Source organism: Eurosta solidaginis, chromosome 4, assembly GCF_040869045.1.
Source record: "Eurosta solidaginis isolate ZX-2024a chromosome 4, ASM4086904v1, whole genome shotgun sequence".
In the NCBI taxonomy this organism is placed as follows: domain Eukaryota; kingdom Metazoa; phylum Arthropoda; class Insecta; order Diptera; family Tephritidae; genus Eurosta; species Eurosta solidaginis.
In genome coordinates, this window is record NC_090322.1 from 64,511,879 (window position 1) to 64,525,382 (window position 13,504).

General features: G+C 41.9%; 1 protein-coding gene across 2 annotated transcripts; it reads left to right on the forward strand.

Moving 5' to 3' along the window:
* The first annotated feature begins 1,284 nt into the window (after positions 1 to 1,284).
* Positions 1,285 to 13,183, forward strand: Usp16-45 (ubiquitin specific protease 16/45). 2 transcript variants are annotated; one of them, XM_067781928.1, is made up of 8 exons: positions 1,414 to 1,523; positions 1,591 to 1,835; positions 1,905 to 2,345; positions 8,918 to 9,474; positions 9,551 to 9,687; positions 9,814 to 9,931; positions 9,990 to 10,714; positions 10,768 to 13,183. In XM_067781928.1, exons 3-8 carry the CDS (start codon positions 1,998 to 2,000, stop codon positions 11,922 to 11,924), a joined length of 3,042 nt encoding a protein of 1,013 aa, XP_067638029.1. In that variant the 5' UTR covers positions 1,414 to 1,523; positions 1,591 to 1,835; positions 1,905 to 1,997; the 3' UTR covers positions 11,925 to 13,183. The 2 variants fall into 2 exon arrangements, with proteins under 2 accessions (XP_067638028.1, XP_067638029.1); XM_067781927.1 differs by lacking the exon at positions 1,591 to 1,835 and having other exon boundaries at positions 1,285 to 1,422.
* Positions 13,184 to 13,504: the final 321 nt, after the last annotated feature.

Below are 13,504 nucleotides of genomic sequence, written 5' to 3' on the forward strand. Positions count from 1 at the left end.
TTGCAATTGAAGAGATGGCTAATGTCATGTGGGGACACATTGCAAGCAGGGCATTCATTTTGTATGTCGGGGTTGATTCTAGATAGGTAAAAGTTTAGCCTGTTATGGTATACAGATCGAAGTTGAGCTAGAGTGATCCGCGTTTCCCTAGGAAGTGTGAGTTCCTTCTCTGCAAGTTTGGGGTATTGTTCTTTGAGTACAGGATTCACCGGGCAATTCCTGACATAGAGGTGCGAGGCCTGTTTGTGGAGTTCACTAAGGACCTAATTGTGTGTTTTGGCTTCATACGGCTGTGTTTTCAGGTGCCGTATTTCCTCATAATGCTTGGGGAGATGACTCCTTAAGCCCCTGGGCGGTGTTGGCTCATCAATCAGATGTCTGTTGGGATGCCCAGGTTTCTGGGTATTCAACAGGAACTGTTTCGTTAGCATTTCATTTCTCTCCCTGATGGGGAGTATTCTCGCCTCATTATGTAGATGTTGTTCTGGGGGACATAAGAAGGCAACCCGTGGCAGTTCTTAGGGCAGTATTTTGGCAGGCCTGTAGCTTCTTCCAGAGAGTAGTCTTTAGGCTTGCCGACCATATCGTGGACGCGTAGCCCTGCAAAAATCGTTGGGTTATGTGGTCCACTTATGTCATACTGGAGTACTTACCATTCTACTCCACTGTAATGCAGCAATGGACCAACTCATGTTTTTACACGAACATATTGTAAGCCGATCATTGCTCGTTTTTAACGATTCTAATCATTACACGATGTTTATTGGATTGTGGGTACTCCATGGATTACTCCGATGTAATGCGGAGATGGAGTATATGGTCCAGTCGTAGGACATCGCAATGTTGATTGGACCATATTTTTGGTATGAATTGTGGTTAATTTTGGAGCACTCGCTTGATCCATAGCATACATGCATGCATGGAGTACTCGCGATTTTTGCAGGGAGCAAGCAATCGGCTAGCCAATTGCTTTGTAAGTGGTTATGAGCGTTTCTTTATCTTTTCCCCAAGTACTGCCAGCAAGAGATTTGTGGATTTTATTACGACTCTGGATTTTCGGTACAATTGCGGCTGCCCATTTAATTTGTGTAAACGTAGTCCTAAGTGGCTGTTGTGGCATCTCACATTAATTGTGGGCGTCTTTGGCTGTTCTGAATCAAAGTAGAGAATTACCAAGTTAAAATATTTGTATCTCAAGTCGCTGTCAAAGCGAAACAACGCGGCCAAAGTACTGACAAATAGTACCTCCGAATGCAACACTGTTAGGCGTGCTGACACGCCAAATTATCTTTGACATTAATATATTTGTGTCTGTCACATTTCGAGGAAAATTAAACAATACAAATTAACGAAAATCAGTCTAAAAGGATATTTAGTTAAATTGGAGACATTATTAAAAAATATCTAGGATATATTAAGCAGGTAAAGTTGCCTGGATGGTTTTGTGGTTGTATATGCATTTGCAATTCCGACTGAAAGTGACAAGATTACACGAAATTTTATTGCATATACGGTTTCTATAGGTATATCAACAAAAAACAAAGAGTTTTTTGTGGTGAAGCTAAATTTTCCTTTTGTTTGTGACTGCAGGAGGGGTCGAACTAAGTTTTTGCCATGGGGTTCAAAAGTATTATACCAAATCGTCACTCGATGGCGCCTCCTTTCATTTATACGGCGGTGGATGATTGCATTACTGTTTTTAGTTTTTGTTAATTCATTTCGTGGTTTTTGTTTCCAATGATTTCTACAGACGTGTAATCTTAACCTCAATTTAGAGTAGAAGTCTATTTTACACAGAAAAATGCTCGCATAGGAAGAAATCAGATATGAAGACGGTTATTTGTTAAATATATACAATAAAAATTGAGTTATGATAACACATATACCCTACTATTGTTCAATAGGTACTCATCGCGGCACAATTAATATAATAGTAGCATTTTCGCCTGCAAATATAAATGCTATTTGAAGATCAGTAATCTCGCTGTTACGTAGATATGGTGAAAAAGAAACGCCAATCAGATGTGCATGAGGATGGCTCGTCGACAGATTCCTCTGAAGGTCCCTTACAAAGTCCAACGTTTGGCCCTGGCGTTTGCCAGCATGTGAAGAAGTCAGTCGACCCAAATAAATTGCGAAAAATACTAAAGTCCAGTGGATTAATGGCGGATTGTATGCAATGTTCCAAACAATGTGCTACATCACCTGCTGCTGAGGTTATGGAGTCCTCCATGGATGAATCCATGACTGGTTTCGAATATGATAATACACTCTGGCTATGCCTAAAATGTGGTTGCCAACTTTGCGGTCGTTCTAGGAATCAACATGCTTTGCAGCATTATAATGTAAGTATAATAATAGGTGCGCATTATTCATGGACATAAGAGCATATCAGTCGATATGCACCCAGCGGGTTAGGGGATCAGAATATACCCGCGGTAGGTATGCCTGTCGTAAGAGGCGACTAAAATAAATCAGGTTGCCAGCGCAATATATAGCTTCTCCAAACTCAATTGTCAACCTCACCTATCCGCGGCGAATATTGTTTCACTAACAGAAGAGGCTCTGGCGACCCCAAGCTCCTTATGGAACTTGGGGGTGGAGAGGGAGGGAATGGCCTGAAGGTTTAATGTGGCCACATAAATCGTTCCCGAGATGGTCGGGCCGGAACCTTAATGGTGCTGTTGTACCGGAGCGTACCGGATCTGTATCCGGCAAAGGACCATCACATCGATAACACTCCCCAAAGCCTTCGGGGAGCAACATTATCGCTACAACAACAACAACAACAGCAGTCGATACCTATCAGAACTACCTAAGACCATAAAAGATTTTTGATGAATTAAAATAAAAAGAAATTACCTAAAAATGTAAATAAGATAAAAAAAGGCGGATTCAATCTGCACTGCTTTATCAAAGTTGATCCTGTAAGGGTAGATAAAAAATTACTTAAGTCCATTCAAGAAATTCGGATAGCACTTTGCTACTGCATATTGACGTGTTCTAATAGAAAGGTCGTAACTGAAAAGTTTCGCTAACAAGGACGTATATCAGCGAGAGATTTAATAAAGTCGTATCTCAAGAGGCCAGTAAATTAGGTTGTATTTGAAGAAATAAATTTTTTTACAGAAGATATATTAACCTAGTATGTATAGCTTAATTCTTTTTCCTAATGAGTAAACGAATTACAACGGGCAGCTATATAGCAGAAAACTTGTAAATGCATTAACTTATGGAAACAAATAAATTTATCTGAATTTGCCTTTTTTTCGACATAAAATCTTGGGTGTCAGTGACTATCTTTGTAAGTGACTTCCTGAGTTACGACTTTATTAATGATTTTGCTGAGATATGTCCTTGTTAACCAAAACGTTTTAGTAGAGGTCTTTCTATTAGGACAAGTTGATATGGATTTTGACAAAGGGGCCTAAGTCCAACATAAAAACTGTTTTATTTCAGTTATCATGCTTCGACCCTTCAATATATTATTTTACAAAGGTGCATCATATGGTCATATCATTAATCATATTTAGTTCGATATTTCGGCCGATTGCCAACAAGTCTAGTAATTTTTCACAGTTTTACGGTAACTGGCGCCAATTGGGAGCACCTAGGGAGATCAAGTCTTTCCCTACATGTCTCTCCAAAGTCAGTGGAGGTCTATGAATGCCGAAAGAAACTCTTAGCAGGAATTTTTTCATCCATAAGATGAACTAGCCGGTGAATCCGTTGGGCTTTTATTCGTCGCTCTAAGTTCATATCTGCGTAAAGCTTATCTATACAACTTGTCATAATACTGCACCTAAATCTTCCCGAGAATTTGCTCTGCAACACTCCACTCATATTCTCACGACACCAACCACAATTCTGAGCTATACACTAGGACAGGTATCACAAGCGACTTGCAGAGCGTGATTTTTGTTCGTCGAGAAGGACTTTTATGTGCAATTGCCCACTCTGTCCAAAGAAGCACATGTTCGCAAGTGTTATTCTCCGTTTAATATCTAAGCCGACATTGTTTTCACTGTTAATACTTGTTCCGAAATGGACGAACTCGCTCAGAGTCTCTAATCCGGCAACAGTGGCGAGTCTGCCAAGGTGGAAGTGCGCCGATTCTTTTGGATAGCAAGTACTTCGTCGGGTCCTTTTTTACCCACTTTTTTCGCGTCTTTATCCAGTTCACAGTAGGAAGATCTTACGGCTGCTTTGTTAAGGCCTATGATATCAATATCTTCAGTATACGCCAGCAATTTCACGCTCTTATTACATATAATTTTATTATTTTTATTATAATTTTCTTTTTATGATTTTAGGCAAGTTTGAAATGAATCGACCAAGAATGCATCGTAACGTTAAATTTCGCTTTAATCAAGAAAATTCAATCGTTTCCGTTTAAACACTTCCAAAGTTTATTATCAAAACAGTAATCAAAATAATCGTTTTTAACCGAAACGAAACTATGTCGTTTATATTGAAACGTTAAAGCAAAACGAAATCATTTCGTTAAGTTAATTTTGGATTTTCAACCAAGCAAAATTGTATCGTTTCGTTTGTTAATCATCCTTGGTATCGACTTATAAATATGTTATGCTGCTGATATAAAATAAGGCCGTAGCGTACTGTTTTGAGGTGAACACTACGATACGACGCAACGACTGAAAAATTCCCTTACTCTACTGTTATATTCATAATACAAAATAGCTCACAAGTATATACGACGTCCCTTGGCTACTTGTGTACGTTTGCATAAGATAACGGGTTTTATATTTACCGCGCACGTTCACTTTTGCACAACACGCTTACGGTCTTTTTGTCGCTTCCCAAGGCAGTCGGTTCTATGTACCGGAGCGACTCGGGATTTTTCCCGACCAAGGACTGTCATTTCAGTGTGACCCCATTTAATTTGTTTCGTCCCTCCCACAAATTGTCATCCTCCCAGCAGCTCCTTGCAGCAGGACTGCTACATATTCTCTTACTCCGGGAAGGTATCGAACCCAATCCGGGTCCGTCTACTGACCCCGGTCCTGAGAAATGGTTTTGCTGCATTTGCCAGAAAAGAATCTTTTTAGGACGGTCATACTCTGTTCAGTGTGTCTCGTGCAAGGGATGGTTGCATCGGACAGGTTGTTCTGGGCTTGACCCCAAAACCCGACGTCCACGTAACTTTTATAAATCTTTTGTGGCTCCTTGCTGCTCACGCCCAAGGGCGTCCCGTAGTCTACGCCTAAGCGTATCCCCACTACCTTCCAGCAGCTTCGCTGCTCAGCAAGCCACAACAAGTACCCGCTGCTGCTCGCGCCCCACGGCGCCAACAACTCAAACAGCTGATACCACTCATAACTACTACCTTCGTAGTATAGCTGGTAGCAATGCTGAGCATCAGCCCCTGCCCCCGTCTTCTTCTCCCCGCCCTCTTTTCTGGCAGCAATCGTGCAGGTCAGGGAAACAGACTCTTAGTCCCTGCCTCCGTTTGCACCGTCTGCCAGCACAGGATATATATGTAGGTTTGCGACATCCGCTCAATGCAGCTCCTGCCTTGGGTGGTGCCTCTTCCCTAGATGTTCTGGTCTCCGCGACGGCAACCCCCCCGACGGGTTTCATCGCGCCATGTTGCCAGGTCGCAAACCCAAATCATCCGGGTACCCCAATGCTTGCCCAAGGGCGCCCAGTCCCAAGGCCACAACAGCAATTGCGTCCTGGCCTTCCACAACCTAGGCGTAGTCACCCCTCACTTACCCCTAGAGTGGCGGCGTCACCCCTCATGCACTTCAGAATTCTGCAGTTCAACTGTAATGGACTAACTGGGAAGATTACGGAGATAGTCGATTTCATGAAGCGGCACAACATCCGCATTGCTGCGATTCAAGAGACTAAACTCACAGCAAGATCTGCATTGCAGACCTGCTCTGGTTATAATGTCCACAGGAAAGACCTCGAGAGCGGAAATGGAGGCGGCCTCGCGTTTATTATACACCACTCTGTGCAATATCATATATTTGATCCTGGCATCGACCGCAGTGACAATGTCTTAGAACGTCAAGGCCTATCTGTCCGGTCAGGCGATGCAAATCTAGAAATCATCAACATCTACATCCCTCCTGCCACCGGTTGCCCCAGTGGATACCGCCCTAATATCAGAGCCTTACTCACTGGCAACAATCGCATTATCTTAGGCGATTTCAATGCCCATCACGACCTATGGCATTCAAACTTGCGGGCGGACAGTAGGGGTGAGATGTTGGCGGATCAAATAGACGAAACGACGTTCTGCACAATAAACGGAGACGCCCCCACACGTATGGTAGGAAGCTGTCATAGCTCGCCAGATATCTCAATCGTGAGCGCAGAACTCGTAAACTGCGTCAACTGGCAGCCGATGGTAACATTGGCATCCGACCTCCTGCCCATACTTATTTCGTTCGAGCGTACCGCCGACTTCATCGTCACCGAAAAACGCACTTTCATAACCTTCAAAAAAGGAAAGTGGGAAGAATATAAATCTGCAACAGACAGCAGCTTTGCTGCCCTCCCTATCGCGACTGATGCCCGCCAAGGGGAGCGTGCCTTCCGTAAGGTCATTGAATCCGCCTCGGCACATTTCATTCCTGCCGGGAGAATTCCCGAAATCCGGCCCCACTTCCCGGCGGAGGCCGCGAGCTTAGCGAGGGAACGCGACCTTATAAGACAGCTTGATCCAGGCGACCCCCAAATAAGGGATATAAACCAACGCATCAGATTGCTTGTGGGCGAACACAAGCGGGCGAAATGGGAAGAGCACCTAAGAGGTTGTAACCTCTCTACCGGTGTAGGTAAACTTTGGTCCACCGTAAAGTCCCTATCGAATCCGACTAAGCACAAAGACAAAGTTTCCATCGCCTTTGGCGATAAGGTGCTGTCGGATGCGAAAAAATGCGCGAGCGCTTTCTGCCGACAATATATAATGCATCCTACGGTCGACAAAGATAGACGGAGAGCCAATAGACACGCACATAAACACAAACTCAGCGCGTCACCAATTACCATCACCGCTAGAGAGGTTGAGGACGCCATTGGTCGCGCTAAACTATCCAAAGCAGTGGGCCCAGACGGCATAGCCATGCCGATGCTTAAAAACCTAGGGAAAGAGGGTTTCAAATATTTAGCGCATGTCTTCAACCTGTCTCTTTCCACCTTTGTCATACCCGAGAAATGGAAAATGGCCAAGGTGGTCCCGCTACTAAAGCCTGGGAAACCAGCTAACGTAGGTGAGTCATATCGTCCGATATCTCTCCTATCGCCAGTGGCAAAGACGCTTGAAGCCATTTTGCTCCCTTATTTCCAAGCACATTTGCAGCTAGCCCCTCATCAGCATGGCTTCAGAAAACTCCATAGCACTACCTCCGCGCTAAATGTCATTAGCACCCAGATAAATTGCGGTTTGAATCAATATCCCCACCATAGAACAGTACTCGTAGCGTTAGACCTATCAAAAGCTTTTGATACGGTCAACCATGGCTCGTTACTGCAAGACCTGGAAGGGTACACCCTTCCCCCATGCCTTAAAAGGTGGACCGCAAATTATCTGGGTGGTCGGCAGGCATCGGTGCAATTCAGAAACGAAACATCAAAACAAAGGAGAATTAAACAAGGGGTGCCACAGGGTGGTGTCCTATCCCCGCTTTTGTTTAATTTCTACATATCTAAGCTACCTTCACCACCGGAAGGAGTCACAATCGTTTCCTACGCCGATGACTGCACAATAATGGCCACAGGCCCAGGCCCAAAGATCGATGAGCTATGCAATAAAATAAACGGCTATCTACCTGATCTCTCCAGTTTTTTCGCCTCGCGAAACCTGGCATTGTCACCGACTAAATCTTCCGCGACCTTATTTACAACATGGACGCCCCAAATGTCGACCATATTGAACATCCACGTCGATGGCACTACGCTACCGACTGTCCTACACCCCAAAATCTTGGGTGTGACGTTTGATCAGGATCTACATTTTGGTGCGCACGCAACCGCAATTGTTCCAAGAATTCAGAGCCGTAATAAAATCCTCAAATCCCTTGCTGGCAGTACCTGGGGAAAAGATAAAGAAACGCTCTTGACCACATACAAAGCAATTAGCCAGCCGATTACGTGCTACGCGTCACCCATATGGTCGCCAAGCCTAAAAACCACCCACTGGAAGAAACTACAGGCCTGCCAAAATACTGCTCTCAGAATCGCCACGGGCTGTCTTCTTATGTCCCCAGAACACCATCTGCATAATGAGGCGAGAATACTCCCCATCAGGGAGAGAAATGAGATGCTGACCAAACAGTTTCTGTTGAATACACAGAAACCTGGGCATCCCAACAGACCAGCACCGCCTAGGGGCCTAAGGAGTCATCTCCGTAAGCATTTTGAGGAAATACGACACCTGAGAACCCAGCCGTATGAAGCGGAAAAACACAAGCAGGTCCTTGGTGAACTCCATAGACAGGCGTCGGACCTTTATGTCGGGAATTGCCCGGTGAATCCAGTACTTGAAGAAAAATATCCAGAACTCGCAGAAGAGGAACGCATACTCCCCAGGGAAACGCGTGTCACTCTTGCTCAACTTCGTTCTGGATACTGTAACAGGTTAAACTCTTACCTATCCAGAATCAACCCCGACATACAAAATGTATGCCCTGCTTGCAATGTGTCCCCACATGACACCAACCATCTCTTTAATTGTAATGTGGAACCAACGCCTCTAACACCCCTTTCCTTATGGTCCACCCCTGTTGAAACGGCAAGTTTCCTTGGACTCCCGTTAGAGGATATTGATGACAATTTGTGATCGGTCGCGGCTATTAGGTGGGGCGAGCATTGCTACAACAACAACAACAACAACGGTCTTTTTGTATGTCAATGGTAATATTTTAATATTCTTTATTTTGCGTAGACACCTCACTCGGATTCTCATGCACTTACAATTAACACACGTACTTTTGAAATATGGTGTTATGGTTGCGACAATGAAGTAAAACCGAATTCACGCAAAAATCTATTGGAATGTGTAGAAATTGTAAAAAAAGCCTCACAGAAGCCTATCCTTGCTGCATCACCAACTTCGAATACACCACTCAATAATTTAGAAGGTAAAATAATTGCAACCATTGAATCAATGCGTCCACTAGTTAACTGCCAATCTGGAGAGGGAACAGCGACTAGCAACGCAATACCCTTGCCACCCCCGCCACCGCCAACTATACCGGGAAAAGCAAAACGTGTAACTGATCCTGCAAATATATCAGCGCCACTTACCTTGACGTCCATACCATCCTTGAAGAGCATGTATAAATCAGATATGACTGATGCCCAGCTAATTGAGACTCTACCACGTGTGCGTGGTTTGACCAATTTGGGCAATACCTGTTTTTTTAATGCAGTAATGCAATGCTTGGCTCAAACGCCTTATTTGCTAGATGTACTAAAGGAGCTATCGGAGCCTGGTGAAGAGTACGTTGGTTATAAAAAAGACATTTCAATATATGTACGTTTACTAACCAAAAAAAAAATGCTTATTCAATTAAAGATTTACATTACCTGGTGGTACTTTCAAGTTTAAGGACGATGAGGATGTTCACTTGCCAATGATTAAAGGTACACTTTCATTATGGGGTGGTCTAACGGCTGCACTTGCTCAAGCGTTGGAAGAGTTGCAGTCTGGAGGTAAATAATACAAAACTTATATTGTTATATTTAAACAACAGCGTTTTCAACATTACTGCGTGCATAATGTTGGACATTTTTCTATGTAAAAGTTATTTTTATGAAATTTTTTTCCATTAATTAAAGGTGGAGTATTTACACCCAGTAAATTGTTTGATAAACTTTGCACAAAATGTCCCCAATTTCGCGGTGGTGATCAACACGATTCGCATGAGCTATTGCGCCATTTGCTAGAGAGCGTTAGGTAAGCTAAATGCCTTATCGAAATGTAGTCGCTGTTGCCTAATCTATTTTTATTTTAGATCTGAAGATTTAAAACGGTATCAACGCGTGATTTTAACCAATTTAGGCTACAAAGATCAAGACATAAATAGTGTTTCTGAGGAAATGCGCCAAAAATGTAAAATTTATGGAAATCAGGCGGCTGATCGTATACTCCGCCCAGAACAAGTGTTTAGAGGTTTTCTTGTATCGACCCTTACTTGCCAAGATTGTTTTAATGTATCTTCACGACATGAATACTTTTTGGATATGTCTTTACCAGTAAGCGTAGAAAAACCCCAACCACCAAATATGCGCAAGCCTAGCCCCGATAATTCTGCTGATGGATCTTCATTTTACTTAAATGCACCTCCTGCAGGACCATCTAAATCGCAATTAAAAAAAGAAAAAGAGAAAGAACGTAAGGCCAAACGCGCTGCGAAGCATCGTGAAAATAAAATAAAGCAAAAAGCGTTGTTGGAGAAGGCGACAGAGGCTTCTGAAGATTCTGCAGCAAAGATCATAGCAACAGAAGGTGCTAAGCCTGAAGATGATTCATATTTTGCATCATCTTCTTCTGAACAATCCGATGCTGATGTGGAAGACAACCTAGATGACAATGCGGCGATTAAAACTTCGCGATCTACAACCCCAACACCTTTTGATACAAATGGAAATAATCAGTTGCCGAATGTTACCATGCCAGAGAAGCGCGATGATTCACCGGATAATATGGACAAAGACTCACTTGACGAGGACGAAAACGGTAATGTAAAAAAAATTCGTCACAAGTTCTGTTTTGAATCGTATATTTTTTAGATTCAGGTATTGCCAATAGTCCAGCGAATGCTAGCAGTAATTATCTACCTTCCTCCGAAACGAATGGTGGTGGTGCCAGTAATGATGTTCACTCCGCTGCTGCTAACAATAGTTTAATGTCAGTTGGATTAAGCGAAAAAGGTGCTACTATGATGCGCCAGTTTTCGTTAACTGACACAGCCGCGGCTGGAAATTTGGGTGGTGGAATTGTAAATGGCGCTTTCAAAGACGAAGCAGCGTTTGTTGCTCAACTCGAACAACTTCAACTAAATGTACAAAGGGAGGCGCGTATTAAAGCAAAACGCGTACGCACTCAAAGCCATTCAGATTGGAGCACTACAATAGCGCCCCGCTACCAATGTGAAGATGGGGAATGTTCTGTGCAATCCTGTCTAAATAATTTTACTGCTGTTGAGCTAATGACGGGCAATAACAAAGTTGGATGTGAAAATTGTACGAAAAATATCAACGGCACAGATCCAAAAGCAAAAACCGTTTACACAAATGCAACTAAGCAATTTCTCATATCTAGTCCACCAGCGGTATTAATTCTTCATTTGAAACGGTTTCAACTTGGTCCACGATGTATATTCCGTAAATTAACTCGCGCCGTTAGCTATCCAATGATACTAGATATCGCTCCATTCTGTGGCTCTAAAGTAAAAAATTTACCAAATATTGATCGTAAGCAAAAGAAACTTTTGTATGCTCTTTATGGTATTGTGGAACACTCCGGAGGCATGTATGGCGGTCATTACACTGCATATGTAAAAGTACGGCCAAAACTTACCCGCGATGATAAACGTTGGACTTTTTTGCCACAAGGCAGCAAAGCTGAGCTTGATCAGGATGATGAACAGCGCAAAAAATTAGATGAGCTACTGGCAAAAGAAAAAGCGCGTGAGTTGCGAATGAAAGCCGCGAATGATAGTGACGACTTTTCAAACAGTAGCGATTGTTCATCAGCAACCAGTTCATCTGCTCCCGAAGAAACGCAAGAAGAAAATGGAGCGTACGGTGGAGAGGATGAAGCACGTGATGTTCAAATACCGATGGGAAAGTGGTATTACGTGTCAGATTCTCGAGTTCAAGCAGTAGACGAGGAATCCGTATTAAAGGCCCAGGCTTATTTGCTCTTTTACGAACGTATTTATTAGATGTTAAATTAAAAAAAAAAAAACATTAAACAAAAAATATAAGCAATTATGTTGGTATTCATGCATTAATACTATTTTATGATGATACGTACATATGATCGCTTTTTTATAGACGAGATAATGGATACTTCAATTTCAGCGATAAAACTAGAATAACATTTTTCTGATATTCCATTTTGAAATTATAAAAGTAGTTAGGGTAGAAAGTAGAATGGCTTTGGTGCGCCAAAAAATATATATTAAATACCAAACGAAATGCATAAAACAACACAGAGGAGCATTATAGGAATTACGTCGGCATTTCTGACTGTTTTGATGGACTTGCCAAGTACCATCTGATGGCAAATGATTCCAGTTTGGTGTATATACATAAACACGTGCAAACGATTTCAAATCAATGTATCATCCATTATCGTTTCTGTAATGATTTAAAAAGCTCTTGGCGAATCAATCGACTAAACCTCAAGAAATGTTTGCCTATTCAGAAAGATGCGGCATATATTGTCAATTTGCGGCACGGATGAACTACTATATTTGCTTCAACTAAAAGCAAGTTTCTGCTTGATCACTGTGTTTAAAATTCCTTCCTCGCATAACAACTTTCAACTATATGTAGACAAATTTCCTTTAGATATCTACATACATTCGCACATACATACATATAAAATATATTATTGTAAAAATGAGATTTTAACTATTGTGAATATTTCGCTTTAAAATGAGTTGGATATTATTCATGCATTTGTTACTTATATATATATTTTCTATTGCCGCTACATTTATTTAAGACTTATGATTGCTCGTAATGTATTTTTAGACCTTTTCCTATTTAAAGAGTTCGTACATAAATACTTGAATGGAAATATGGTGAAGGTACATATATTAGATGTGATGTAGAATATATATCGCTGGAACTGTTGATAGCCAATCGCACTCGACCGGTCAAGTATGAGTTTTAAAATCTTCAAACGTTTATTGCACTTTTATTTATAATTTATTCGGATTTTGTAGCAGTTTGATAGCGGGTGATTGCTGGTAAGCTAGAGCTCATCAACTTCACTAATGTCTATAGATTTTAATTGTAATAATGTGCATAAAAATGTTTGATTATTACTATAATAACATATACATATACAGATTTTTGCATTATTACTAGATAACTTTTGTGAAATACCCATTTAATCAAATCTGAGTGAATACTTATTATGCGTAAATAATGAACCGGTAATGAAAATATATAATTCTATGAAATTTTATAACGGGTTTAGTTTGAATTTTGAAATATGCATTTCGGGTAAGAAGCATGACACCGAAATTCATTAAGATTTTAGCATGTTCCAATATAGGAGCTTCCAGTTACTCGTGCCGAAATTGGCAGTCTTTAGTTTCTTTCGTTATTGGAAGGTTGCCATAAGTTGTTGTGGTTGTTGTTGTTGTTGTAGCGATAAGGTTGCTCCCCGAAGGCTTTGGGGAGTGTTGTCGATGTAATGGTCCTTTGCCGAATACATATCCGGTATGCTCCGGTACCACAGCACCATTAAGGTGCTAGCCCGACCATCTCGGGAACGATTTATGTGGCC